General features: G+C 33.5%; 1 protein-coding gene across 1 annotated transcript; it reads right to left on the reverse strand.

The window, feature by feature from the left end:
• Positions 1-1,242: 1,242 nt before the first annotated feature.
• Positions 1,243-10,722, reverse strand: LOC139865965 (ABC transporter B family member 19-like). The gene is made up of 9 exons (XM_071854083.1): positions 10,383-10,722; positions 10,177-10,231; positions 9,647-9,822; positions 8,946-9,146; positions 8,109-8,368; positions 7,596-7,912; positions 5,947-6,990; positions 5,576-5,817; positions 1,243-2,592 (listed from the first exon to the last, which is right to left on the reverse strand). The coding sequence occupies exons 1-9, from the start codon at positions 10,632-10,634 to the stop codon at positions 1,381-1,383; spliced, it is 3,759 nt and encodes a 1,252-aa protein (XP_071710184.1). The 5' UTR covers positions 10,635-10,722; the 3' UTR covers positions 1,243-1,380.
• Positions 10,723-15,219: the final 4,497 nt, after the last annotated feature.

The following is a 15,219-nucleotide window of genomic DNA, read 5'->3' on the forward strand; positions in this document are numbered from 1 at the left end:
GTCGTGTGTAAACAGGATATTTTAGATTATCATTATTTGATAATCTACGTAAAGCTTTTTAAACCTTTATTGATGAAATAAAGGTTATGGTTTGTTTTAAAATGAATGCAGTCTTTGATAAACGTCTCATATAGAGGTCAAAACCTCGCAACGAAATCAATTAATATGGAACGTTTTTAATCAATAAGAACGGGACATTTCAACGGTCATACTTTTGATCGTAGGTTTCTCTCCGTTCATCAGTTTCTTCAAGAAAGGTATATCGTTACGTTAACTCACTTTGTGAATTACATATTTTGACAATTATTAGTGGTGTAACTGGATCTTTGGGATCGTTAATCATGTGCATGTTTTCTTAAATTTAAATATATGAATATTTAATTTTGTAAATGGTTTATAAAATAATAATTGACCATTATTTTAACTATCCGATGCGTTAATATGATTTAAAAGTACACACGATTTTCCAACACTATATACAGAGAATACTTCTCAAGTTATTTAATTACATCCAAGTTTAGTCATAATTGTTAACTCGAGCTCGTTCTGGAACAGTTAAACCCACTATCCAAAGATAGGGCTTCAACCAAGCCAAGGCTTTATCTATCAAATCAATTTATATACTACTAGTTGTAATAAAAATAAAATAAGTACAGTACTTCCCATATATTTTTAACTTGTATATCTTGCTTTATCTCAAACAGCAGAATTATTGAAGAGTGAAGACATGAAGAACATGAGATGTCTCCAAATTATTGAAAAATAAGTCCTTAAACCCATTGATCTTAATCAACACCCCCATTGCTTTTGTGGGCCTTGTGCCCCAAAAAAGCAAACTTCATGCGCTGAAATTTATAAAGACTCGCATTCTAAAAGTAATAATTTGAGCTTTGTTTAAAAAGCAAAAAATACCAACACTTTCAAGTTGCAACTCACATGGGATTAGAGTGATGATGAACATATCCTTTTTTCTGACTATCACCACATGCAACCTTTTATCATTTGATTCTGCTGTTTAAATCTTACTAATAAATACTCCCTATATCTATTTATAAACTGATTAAGAAAATAATCGAAGCAATCAAAATTTCAATTAAACCGCCTACATCCGAGTAAAACATTCTAACTCCATTTAACTCTAAATAAATAAACTTCTAAGTTTACCTATTATTATTTAGTATTAGAGTTTGGGATTGAATATGGAAAAATAAACGTATATATACATAATAAAACAAGCATTGAATTACAAAATATTGAGTTAATATAGAACCAATCGATCAAACAAATAAAAGCTAACATTATACATCACATAACGATTGGTGACCAAAAACATGCACAATATACTATACGTTCTTTTTCTACATAAACAAACAATATTTATCACACACGATGATGATGTTGTAGTTGCAAGAGCCTAGAATAAGCTCCTTCGGGTCGACTAATAAGCTCACCATGACTACCCTGTTCCACAATTCGACCATCTTGAACCACACCGATGCTATCAACTCCTCGGATTGTTGATAACTGATGAGCCACTAGGACCGTTGTTCGACCCCTCATTAGTCTTTCTAGCGCCTCTTGAAGCACACACTCCGATTCAGCGTCTAGTGCACTTGTTGCTTCGTCTAGTAATAGTATTGTTGGGTTTTTAAGAACCGCTCGGGCTATCGCGATTCTTTGTTTTTGTCCACCCGATAGTTGCACTCCTCGTTCGCCAACAGGAGTTTTATACCCTTCCGGTAAACCACTAACGAACGTATGCACGTTTGCTGCGGTTGCTGCGGCGACAACTTCGGCTTCTGTGGCCCCATCTTTACCGTACGCGATGTTTTCCATTATAGTTGTAGCGAATAGCGCGGGCTCTTGTTGTACTAGCCCGATTTTCAAACGGAGAGACTTCAGATTCAACCGTCGAATATCTTTTCCGTCGATCATAACTTTTCCTACAATCGGGTCGTAGAATCTTTCAATCAATGCGATAACGGAACTTTTACCTGACCCACTAGCTCCAACTAACGCTTGACTTTGGCCCGCCCTTATTCTAAGACTAAAATCCTTGAACACGATTACATCGGGCCTTGAAGGGTATGAAAAGTCAACATGACGTAACTCAATCTCGCCCCGGATGGTTTCAACCACATCAGCGTCGGGATCATCAGGGTCGATTCGTGTCGATCTATCAAGAATTGCGAATACCGACCCGATGGCTTCACCGCCTCTAATGATCTCGGGAGCAAGACTAACGGTTTCAGCTACCGAGTTTGCAGTTATGACCAATACGATAAATACTTTGATAACTTTTGAGAAGGTCGAAAGGCCTTTGGTAACGAGATGTGCACCGTACCATAGGATTAGTGCTTCGGATGCAAAGAGAGCGAGTTGGGAAATACCAAAAAGCATGCCCGAAAACTGACTACGACGGAGGCTTTGTTTCTGTGGGACCCGCAATTCAGCAGAGAATAGTGAAAGGATCTTTTCTTGTGCGTTGAAGGCTGCAACTGTTCGAATGTTGCTTACTCCTTCACCCGCGATCATGCTAGTTTTTGCGTGCGCTTTCGCTGTGTCTCCAGCAAAACCTTTGAGCGAAAGTTGCTGCAAATTTGAAAAAGAAAAAGGATTCATTGTCAATAACTTAATATTATATTACTGCTGACTGCAGCTTTAAAATCTTGTTCATCATACACTAAAATGCATCATATTTCTACCAAGATAACAGTTTTAGCATTTTAAAACAAATTCAAGAGTTTAGTGTGTACATTAGATTTCAGGATAATCAATTTAACATTATCTTATGAAAATGATTATCTAATTATTATATTCTAAGGCGGTTTTTGGGAATGTTATGGTATAATGTGATCATGAATAATCAAAAATTCATTTGTAACAAAATTCATTATGTTCTAAAGAAATTAAATACTCACCGGTCACAATATAATTGTCACGTACAAAAAACACACTTAAGAATATTAGATTATATAACTTTTATTTACTTTACTGTTTTATCCTATATTATATTTTATCATAAGTTTTTACCTATCTTTGTTGTCTTAGGTATAAAACAACTTTACCTAAATCTTTAACTCATTATTATCTATTTATAAAATATAAATGTGAACGATTATTTAGAGACATCTCAAAAATGAATAATGAACAATTAGGTAAGTTTGGAATGACAAAAACATCCCATATTGTTGTTTCAACAAGAGTATGAATTATGGAAGACTGAAAATAAAAATAAAAATGAAAATACCTTGAGATGGAGTAAAGTCAAAAGTGGTCATAGGTTAAAAGTTAAGTCTGGGAACTGGGACCAAGAAGTGTTAGAGAAGTAAATGGGTATGTGCCAAAAGAAACACAGATATCAATCAAGTAAAAAAACCCAATGTGGTAAATCAAATCTCTAAAAACACATTACACAAGTCCCTCCCTTCCTACTATTGAAAACCAATGTAAATGTATAAGTACAACAGTAATAAGCAATCACATCATATCAAATAATAAACTATTTCTGACAAAACACAAGTTTCTATTTTATAAAAGGTATAAATAAATATTGCATTTTTTTTAGGTAGCTAGTATTATTATTGAATAAATATAATATATAGTGAGTGCATCGGTCACGGGCTTGAAGAATCTCTGCCACTCCCATATTTTACAGTAGTAATTTTAGGTATCAAGTGAGTAAACTATAATTAATTTTTACTTCAAAACAATCATTTTTTATCTATTTTTTTTTTTAGTAAATGGGTTACAATATTAATCATTTTTTATCTAATAAATCCCCTAAAATAAGATTCAGAGTAATTCTTAATAAGTATATCAGCCCAGCTCAGCTCTAAGAACAGTAAGTAACTGGGGGTATATTTGTAATTTACTCTGGTGGAATACAGCATGTTTGATGAAATACAAAGTGAAATTGATAATATACTGATCACTCTTCAAAAACGATTGCCGTGACAAATTATCAATATAAATTTTGGTACTTGGGCAATGTTACTATGTAGATAATATTGAGCTAACACTAGCAACTATGAGTATTGTCATCATTAGTGAAGTAATTAAGAGGAATTATAGTTTTAGTTTTGAAAGAAAGTGATTAATGATTAATGATGTTTGCCAAGAACCAATAAGTGGCTTGGCATGTATCTCTACATATATATCCTACATTTTCATCGCCCGAATGTGTGCATTCATTAATCGTAGTAGTTTATGACTGCAAAATAGACGTTACTCGTGAATTTAAATTGTTTAAATAATGAAGTACAACTTTATTTTCAAGTTGTAGCCAGATTAAAACCTTTAACCATTACAAACATATATAGTCTAGTGGTTGGACTCAAGAGATCGCATGTCCAAACCTAACTAGAAACATATCATATGTTGGAGTGGCCAGAGAAAATTGTCGAAAACAATCACGGGTTAACCCAGTTAGGCCACGTACACGGATAACATGGATATATAGGGAAAAACCTTTTCTGTTTGCCCGTTTACTAAGTGAGAACTATGAGGCTTTAATGCAAGGTAACTTGTATATGACGTTTTATATATGGAAGAAAATATGAAGTTGGTGGTGGTGAAAACAAGCGGGGTCATTTCAGTGACTCGAGAAATAGTACGACAAAACAAGTGAATATGAAATTTGTAATGACATTGTTGTTTATGGGCTAAAAGGGAATCTCTTGCAACATTTTTATATTTCTTGACTTATTGGTCAAATTTGGAATTCTATAATGCAAAAGTGGATGGAGTCCTGTTATTTTATATGATTGAGTCAGATGGTCCGGTGTGAGTTTCGGAAAAGTATGAACCCGAATTGAGGAAACAAGCACATGCACAGCACTAAATTTGATTACCACTTTGAATATATGTTGTTGTCGCTTTATATCAAGATAATACTGCCCAAAATCAAGATTCCGTTTTATAAAAACTGATGATCCTTTTATGTAAACAATTAGACTGTTGTCAATTCTATGTGCCATTGTCTCCCATTGTTCTCAAATGTAATATTTAATTTAATAAAGAATTAAAATTAAATGGATAATGTATTTTATGTTCATGCTATTCAAAGAGGGGAAGTATTTTTAGCTGTTGTTTATTTTTTAAGATATTTTTATCTAAAGATTTGCGAATCACGTTTGTAAAAAATATGTGATCTAAAGGTTTGTATACTGAATATTGAAGACGGTTTGTTTTTATGTCTGCAAAATAACTTAATTATGTCTGGAGTACTTAGAATCACATTTCTAAGTCCGCAAGTTTGCACACGGAATAAGACACTATTTTAACTTATGTCTTCACAAAAACAAAAAGTCTGCAGTAAAAACGTCTGCCTGCGGACATAAGACATAATAATATCTGCAATTTTACTGAAATATATTCGGTTTAACCGGATTATTCGTGACCGTTTCTGACCTTTTTCAAGTCACCCTAATATATGTTATTAAGGATATTTAAACTTTTGTGAGAATATCAGTACCCTTATCTTAATCATGGTTACTATTGGTTTAACTATAAATTGATTACTTTGTTTTACCAACTAAGCAGTAACAGAACTGGTATTGGTGAGAGTGTTTACCTGAGCAAAATGGGCTAAAACAAGAAGAGGGAAAGTTGCAAGAATGAAAAGTGAGACCCTCCATTCCGCAATGAATGCAACTACAAATGACGTCAGAAGTGATGTCATGTTCTGTAATATAACAGAAATCCTTTCGGCTATAGCCGATTTCACATCAGCCGCATCTGTCGCCAAACGCGCTGCAACTAGACTTGAGTTATGCTCCTCTTCGTCGAACCATCCAACTTCATTCCTCATAATCGCTACAAATATTATAAAACTTCTTAATTAAAGATCAATTATCACATATGAAAGATTGTAGTACAGTATTTAACTTTTAATTTTTTTTTAAGGCAAACTCAACACACAATTTGTATTACAGTATAGTTTACCTGAAAGCATCATTCTCCTGACTCTAGTAGTTAGGTTCTCCCCCATTATACTAAAGAAGTAATGTTGGATCAAGTAGGCACCAACCGCGTACAAACCGGCTCCAACGTAGATAAAAACGTACTCTTTGGTCTTTCGTTCCATTCGAGCAGGGTTATCGAAGTAAAAGACTTCAATCATGTTGCTCATTACAATCGCGAAAGTGGGCCCGATAAATCCAGATAAAACGGATCCAACGGCACCCATTATCGAATAAGGCCATTCGGGAGCGTTCATTTTAAGAAGACGAAAGAAATAGCCACTCGGAGCGGGATTTTTTCTATCGGTTTCAGCGTTCGAAATCATTTCAATACGACCATCTGCACCAGTGCTGTACTGATAACTTAAATTTCTTAAGCTTCCGGATCTTAAGCTAAGAGATTTTGTGGACAATGAATTGCTTAATCGTGATGAACGTGTGCGGTGAGTTGACGGGTTCGAGAAATCTCTATTTCCCGCCATTTCTTGGAATCGGATTAACGAAGCGTAGGGTCCACCTTTTGAAATAAGCTCTTCGTGTGTTCCAGTTTCCACAATTTGTCCTTGTTGAATTACATTTATCGAATCAACGTTTCTTATGGTAGATAACCGATGAGCAACAACAACTGTTGTTCTCCCTATCATTAAACGATCTAAAGCTTCTTGAACAATGCTTTCGGAACCCGAATCAAGGGCACTAGTTGCTTCATCAAGGAGAAGGATTTTGGGATTATTTAACATTGCCCTAGCGATTGCGATCCTTTGTTTTTGACCCCCCGATAGTTGTACTCCTCGCTCACCTACTTGGGTGTTGTAGCCATTAGGAAGCAAAGTAATGAAGCTATGAGCGTTTGCAGCAGACGTTGCGGCTTCGACTTCGTCTATAGTGGCATCGGGCTTTCCGTAAAGTATGTTTTCGAGAATTGTGGTGGCAAAAAGTGCGGGTTCTTGGTTAACGAGACCAATTTGATCACGTAACCATCGTAGCTGCAACGTCTTAATATCCACATTGTCTATCAATATTTGCCCTGCATAACTCAGATAATTAGCTAAACCAAACAAATTTAAGGCAGGGGTGGACCTATATGGTCCTGACCGGTAGCACGTGCTACCACTGACATATGCGATCTAGTATGCGATCTAGTGAGAATTTTTTTTGGGAGTTTTAACTACTGACTTTTGAGTGACAGTTTTTAAATAAGTCATCTAGTAGAAAATTTTTTAATCTTTTAACGAATGACACCAGTAACTATCATTTCTAAATCTGCATCTGATATAAGGTGGGTGTTTTGCACTGCCTATATTAAAGCACTTATCCGTTTACCCATATAGGTAAACGGGATAACTGGATAGACCACGTAATCTAAGTAAAAAGTTAATCTCCATCCCCGGGCAGCACAAACAGGGGACACTTAACCAAAGGGCTTATAGTGTCGGTATCTAGGTAACTCGTCAACCTCTACTGAATTCGAGTCACGTCATGGAAAATTTAATCGGTGTGTGTGTTTTTTGTTAAAAAAAAGGGACAATTTATCTGTTTACCCATATAGGTACCCAAATACGCAACGCCCAAAAGCCCGAAAACCCAACTAAATTACTTAAAAAGATAACTTGATATGTCATATCAATGTACCTTGATTAGGGTCGTAAAACCTTTCGATCAATGATACAACAGTACTTTTACCAGACCCACTACCACCAACAACAGCAACCGTCTTTCCGGCAGGAAAGAAAATTGAGAAGTCTCTAAAGATGAGGACATCAGGCCTTGAAGGGTAACTAAAAGATATATTCTTGAACTCGATATTGCCATTAACCTCCGTTAAACACTTCCCGTCTGTAGAATCTTGACCTATTGTCGGTTTCTGCTTAATAATTTCCAATAACTTGTATCCCGCAGCTTTCCCTTTACTGAATGCTCCAAGATTCGAAAAAGACTGACCCAAACTCCTGTAACAAACGCTTTGTTTCAATTCAAATTTCCAAAACCAGCTAGTGTGATAAAAAAAAAATGGGCGGTGATATTTCTACCACACTTTTTGATAAATCCACCATGAATATGCATTAAGGAGTTTTACGGTACAATTATATAATGCATGTGTGTGGTGGAATAATCATTTTAACATATTTATAGTAAAAATCTTACATGCCACCAACAATAGCAGAGAAAATTGCTGTAAACGCTTTTCCACCATCCGTTTGACCGTTTCTTATAAATACACCGGCGTACCAGAACACAAGGGCCCACGACATGCATGCGATTCCGTACGTACAACCCAATCCCAAACCCTTTGCCATCCCGGCCTTGTAGCCGAGCTTAAGGGTGTGCTGTATTGCATCAGAATATGAATCCAACGCCTTTGTCTCACCGACATACGAGTAAACTGTTCTTACTTGTGCAATTGCCTAATAATAATACATCATAATAACCTTTTTAAACCATTGTTCATAGCTTATAATAAGTACCAACAATATAAGTCTAAGCATGTAGATTAATACCACACTAAGGAAACAGGGTGAAAAAAGTTAAAAGGGGGTAATAGTAAAGCAACATATATATACAAGGCACAGTGTAACTTTTTTATCACAGTACCGCATGTTATATACTATATGATCACAGAACCTTTGAAATTACTTTAAAGTCATTGTAGCAAATAAAGTATAGTGACTAATTATTTTATTAAAAAAATATATTAAAATAGCCTTTATGTGGAATACTTTTATGCAAGTTATCAAGTTAACGACACCTCTAAGATAACGTTTAAAAAAATCTTTTATTAAAATAAGTAAAGTTGTTACATTACCAAAGGTCCATTGGCCTAGTAGTATTTTTGTGTCCCTCTGACCGTGAGGTCATGGGGTTGAACATAATGTATATATTTGTGTAAACAATCGTGTTGCGTGTGTGTATTTGCCTTTAAAAAAAAATTCAACTTGTTACAGATAATAATAAATTGAGGCTACAAACAAGAATTAAGATGACCTGTTCGGCGATTATGCCAGCATTGGCATACGATTCGCGACTCTTTGAAGTGAGACCTGTTAGAGTATATGCATACAAGCCACCTGCAAACGCGATCCCAGGAATCACTGCAACGCTTAGAAGAGCTAGCTTCCATGCGGACACGAAACCAACCACTAATCCAGCTAAAAACGTCGAAAGATAATGTATAAAGTTTCCCACCTAATGAACAAAAGTATCAGTAATGACGGTGTTTATGAAACATGTACATTCATTAATTGACATTAACAATTAACAAACAAATCAAATGAGATCAATGTTGGTAATGACGGTGCAGGTTAAAGTAAGTATGCTAACATGCACCAGAACAATCATATCATAAATTCCTAAAATGCTTTGCTCCAAAGAAAGACAGTCTTCTTGTATACGTAAACAAAATTGATGTCAGGCACAGGTTTATCTAAGCATGCTAATTTGCTCAAAATAAAGTGAAACCCGGTTAATTTTTTGAACCCCACATGGACCATAGACCAATCAGAAATAATGAGATTTTTCTCCATTTCATTTTTTTTTTAAATATATCATCTATCTTCATGCCACTGTTTTCACATACAATAACTGAACTAACGGAGAGTAGTTCGTTTACAACCAGAAGGAATGTTAGCTCAAATTAATTAGGTACTAACTAAAAAATTAATACAATAATAATAATAATAAATTACCTTCTCGCTAATAGCGTCTTGAACAAGAAGGGTATCGGTTGAAACGCTAAAAACAATATCGCCGGTTCTGGCATCGGTATCGTAAAATCCGACATCCTGTTTCAAAACTGCTTCCAAATATCTTTTCCTCAACGCACTCACTTGCCTTTCTCCCGTATACATCCAACATCCAATCTCTATTCATTCTCAATAATTATTTATAATTAATTAACTTATTTTATATTTTATTTCCATTACTCCGTATAACACTAGTAACAAACTTTTTTTATGAATTGATTGATACGGAGTATAAAATAAGAAGATGTGACAGAAACATAATAAAAATATACGGAGTATATTTTGTTTTAGTAGTAAAATTTGCTACTTCCAAAATAAGTTTGACCAGTTCGTGACGAAAGGGACCATGGATAACAAGTAACCCACGTGCACCTCATCCTTAATGAACTGGCTCTAATAATAAAATAAACATTTTTAAATTAAATATAAATAAATAATATAATAATATAAGCTAGTCGAGTTTAGCTTCTCACCTGCATACGACGATACGCACACGACCAATCCAAGGTACACAAAATACAAAGCATACTGCATGCATAAATTTAAATTTAAATCTGAAAGTTTTCTAGTAACTTAAATAAGGCATACGAAATTGAGATTTGAAGATGAAAATTAAAATGTAGTAGTAATAAATAAATAATTAAATAAAAAAAATACTAATAAGGAAATTATATATGACCTTAGATACTTCATGAGTCATGGTGTTTAAATCAGTTTGGTTTTTACCAAAGCCATTGACCATTTGACCAAACAAAAGAAAGAAAAAGGGCATGGAAGAACCGTGAATGATGGCACCAATGGTACCAAGAATCATTAAAACGTAATCCAATTTGTCTGCAAATGAAAATAGTTTGTAAAAAGGTAGAGTTTGTTCTTTTTTCTTCTCTGCCGGCGCCGGCATTGTTTTTGTTATTTCCGGCGATTCGGACATGTTTTTGTGTTTGCGTTTTTTGTTTGAAGTATAGAAACAGAAAATAGGTGAATTAATTAGTCATGTTGTGTGGGTGTGTTTGAGTGAGAATTCAGTGAGAGGGTCAGAGAGAGTGGATTTGTAGTCAAATGTTAGGGGAGTGAGGTTGGGTTATATAAAACTCAAGGGTGAGTTTAACCCTGGTTTATAAAAGGTGGTAATATCAAGGACAATGTTGGAATTTCGTTGTAATTTTATCATCCTTATTTTTGTGTCTAACGACTAAACTATAACACCATTTTCAACTCAATGTGATAGGGGTCCCGTCAGGTCCACTGACGCCCTCTGACGCTTCTAACGCGGCGTTAGTTCTCACGCCCCCGGAGCGTCATTCGAGAATCTCACGGGAAAAAAAAACATCAGGCTCTGTGGATGTTTCTTATAGGTCGAATTTTATAGCCGTTAGACAACGAATATTTTTCAATTTGTTGGTTTTTTTTTAATTACTTATATTTTTTTCTATATAAACCCATCAAACTCCATTATTTTTAACACATAAAACTCTCTATTTTCTCTCATTTTAACACTTTCATTCAAATTATTTATATAATTAAATGACATCGTATTTACTTAATTCCGAATCCGATTCGGAAGAAGAGCGTATTGTTGCACTAATTCAAGAATTAGAAGGTGAAGATGCCGAAGTCGAATCATCCGAGCGTGTTCCAGGATCCCGAATTTATATTCCTAGAGATCGAGAGAAAGCCGCAGAAAACTCATGGAATGATTATTTTAGTGAGGCTCATGTGTTTCCGCAACATAAATTTAAAAGGTGTTTTCGTATGCATATTCAGTTATTTCTCCGAATTTCTCGAGCTATTTCTGATTACGATAGTCATGAAATTCCCTATTTTACCTATTTTATGGAATGTTTTAATGCTATAGTCCGACTTTTACAATATTGCAAAAAATGACTTCGACTCTACGCCAGTTGGCGTATGGAACCGTCGCCGATATGTTTGATGGATATTTAGAAATGAGTGAGCAAACCTCAATAATTTGTTTAGACAACTTTGTAAATGTATTATTCATTTAAACAAAGAACGTTACATGAGATCTCACAATGCATACGATGTTGAACGATTATATAGTAAACATGAAGAGAAACATGGTTTTAAGGGTATGCTCGGGAGTATTGATTGTATGCATCGGAGTGGAAGAATTGTCCAGTTGCTTTGAAGGGACAATACGCTCAGGGGTGATCACAAGAAACCCACCATTATGCTAGAAGCAGTTGTTGCGTATGACTTGTGGATTTGGCATGCATTTTTTTGAGATGGCGGGTTCCAACAATGATATAACTGTTTTGAATCAATCACCGGTTTTTTATAAACTAAAAAACGGAACAACTCCACCCGCACCATTTGAGGTAAATGGTAATCATTACACAAAAGGCTATTACCTCGCTGATGGTACATATCCTGACTGAGCTACCCTAGTCAAAGGTTATGCGGCGCCGACAGATGACCCAAGGATTAAGTTTACGCAGTTTCAAGCTAGTGCCCGAAAGGATGTTGAGAGGGCATTTGGGGTTCTTCAAGGTCGATTTCATTAATTAAGGTTAGCGGCACGCACTATGTCGGTAAACAAGGTGAGAAGAGTTATGGATTGTTGTATCATATTACATAATATGATTTCAGAAGATCAAGGATTTGCGTTAAGTGTTTGGGAGGAAGATTTCATTACCAAACCGATGGAGAATCGTCCAGAGCATATACCGAATATAGGACGGGAACAAGACGTTATTTTAAATGAAAGATTAGAGATATGATTGTGCACGACCAATTAACCAATGATCTTGTTGAGTATATTTGGAACCTTCCGCCCACATTTCGCACTACGAACTAGTTTATTTTATAATTTAATTTATGTATTAGTTAGATTTTAAGTATTGTTGAATTATATTAACTTATGTAATGGTGCATTTTTATGAAATACTAATTTGTGATGTTTTTTATATTTTAAATGCATTTTATTTTATATAATATACTTTGTATGGAGGTTTAATATAAAATAAAAAAGAAAAAATAAAACTGATAGGACCCACATTTGGATGACATAGAAAAAGGGCGTCAAGGTTATTTTGTGTCAGAAACTGACATCTGCCACGTCACAGACAGATTGTACTTTTTGACCAAAAAGTGTACAATCCGCCTGTGACGTCACATGCAGGGTTATTCATAGTCTACCACGCGTTTATGCGGGTAGTAATTTCACTTGATAACTTAAACATTATTTAGTAGCAGTGTAAATGTGTGCATAGTTACGAGAAACGTTTAGAACAATACATAGTTTCGCTATGTTTATTGAACATTTTTTAATAGTTTATATTTACAATACGCATATAAATAATTAGTACAAATTAATGTAAGAAAAATTCATAATAATTATATTTCAAAAGAGTTTTAATCAAAGTAAAAAACAAATAAGATAAGATGACAATTGAAAATATTATGAAATTTGACCATTTAGTACATACAATGATACAAATCTTTATATATATATATATATATATATATATATATATATATATATATATATATATATATATATATATATATATATATATATATATATATATATATATATATATATATATATATATATATACTAGGTTTTGAGCCTGTGCGTTGCACGGCTACTCAAAAACCGTTTCAAATGAGTCAGTTATTTTACGACGTTTTATGTTCATTTTCAGATTATGTTTGTGGTAGCGTTTAATGTTGGACATATATTGAACCAATAGTTTAAAGTATAGTTAAATTGGGTCAATACTCTATTTTCAATAGGTCATATCAGTTAGTATTTGAAATGGTAACTGGTTAAAATTGACCTATTTTTTGCCATTCTTATATATATTCCTTGAGTTATTGTCTAATATGATATCAAACAGTACTTTTTTGTGGTTTTAGACACCATATAACCCCACTTATAATAAAAGAGTGTAGACATATTTTCAAATACCACATTTTAGAAGTACATGACCATAATATGCACACTATATGCCCTTAGAAATTCAAAGAAAAAAACATATTTTTCATTTTGGTTAATATCACTATGAATTACCTTATTTATTGTAGTCTTACTATCTCGAAGGACGACTTAAAATCACCTCTATACAAGATACAACGTAAAAACAATTAGATAATAAGGATAAGTGTTCAACATATACATATACCACCTATTTTGTTAAATAATAATTAGCTAAGAAAGATGAGTGTTCAACATATACATATACCACTTATTTTGTTAAATAATAATTAGATAAGAGGATGAGTGTTTATCAATAATTAGATAAATGAGGATGCACTCCATTTGTTAAAAAAGATGAAGTTGATTTTGGCTTTTAATTTTCAAATATTTTTGATTTTTTCAAGCTTTATAAAAGGATGGGATTAAAACTTAAACCCGTTTCAATTCATATACATGGTATTTATTAATTAGTTTCATTTAAGTAACAATATTAAATTAATAAATGTTATTTTGCTCCTTTTTTTTTTTTGAATAATTATGAAAGAGGCATGTGAATTTTTCGCTTGTCACAATTAGCTACAATTAAGGTGCTAATGACATGTCATGTTTTCTAAACTCTTATAACTGCGAGAACTATTTAATTCAATAGTTTTTATGCGTTTAAATGCAACAAATTACATGCAGATGTTAATTAATGCACATATCATTTAACAAACATATGTTCATGATGTGTGCGAGGTGTACTAGGAAATAGTATTATTTTTACAACGAAATACTATTAAATACGATACAATTTTACACAAGATATTTATTTATTTATAGAATAGATATACCTAAACCTTGCTACAACACTTATAGGCAGTGTACCTAATCGTACAGTAGTGTAGTTTTTAGTAAGTCCAGTTCGTTCCACAGGGATACACTTAAACAAGCTTAACGCTATATTTTTAACTTATAATTGTAAAAATACAAAAATATATATAAGTAGTATTATTATTATTATAAAAGGGGGTTTTTACCGTTTAATGACCTGTTTGTCGATTTTAAAACTTTTAGTCGCAGTTAAAACCTAATGTAAAATATAAATATAACTTAATTTAAAGCGTAAAGTAAATAACGATAATGAAATTGAAGATAAATAAAAGTGCGATAAAATAAAATTGCGATAATTAAAGAGTACGATAATTAAAAGTGCAATTAAATATAATGATAATAAATAAAAGTGCGATATTTAAAAGTGCAATTAAATATAAAATAAAGGAAATTAAATATGAAATAAAGGAATTATGCTTATTTAAACTTCCATAATCATGATGTTTGACGTGTTGTTTTTAGTTTATTCCCATGGGTTAATTGTCCTTTGTCCTGGATTATTTGATATGTCCATACGGATTTGTCCATAATAGTCCATCAGTCATAAATATAAAGTGCGAAAGTCTTCGTCAAATTATTCTTATTCTCGAAGTCAAATATTCCAACTAATTGGGGATTCGAATTGTAACAAGGTCTTAATACTTTGTTTGATGAATACACCAGGTTATCGACTGCGTATAAACCAAGGTTTTACTACTTT

Source organism: Rutidosis leptorrhynchoides, chromosome 9 (assembly GCF_046630445.1).
Source record: "Rutidosis leptorrhynchoides isolate AG116_Rl617_1_P2 chromosome 9, CSIRO_AGI_Rlap_v1, whole genome shotgun sequence".
Lineage (NCBI taxonomy): Eukaryota > Viridiplantae > Streptophyta > Magnoliopsida > Asterales > Asteraceae > Rutidosis > Rutidosis leptorrhynchoides.

What these genes read in the sequence shown, in the direction of transcription:
- LOC139865965 (XM_071854083.1), bottom strand. Translation starts at nt 10,634, where the DNA reads ATGTCCGAATCGCCGGAAATAACAAAAACAATGCCGGCGCCGGCAGAG. An exon ending in TGACTCATGAAGTATCTAAG is followed by an intron (nt 10,232 to 10,382) that starts GTCATATATAAT and finishes TTATGCATGCAG; the next exon opens with TATGCTTTGTATTTTGTGTA. An exon ending in GTTTTACGACCCTAATCAAG is followed by an intron (nt 6,991 to 7,595) that starts GTACATTGATAT and finishes TGAGTTATGCAG; the next exon opens with GGCAAATATTGATAGACAAT.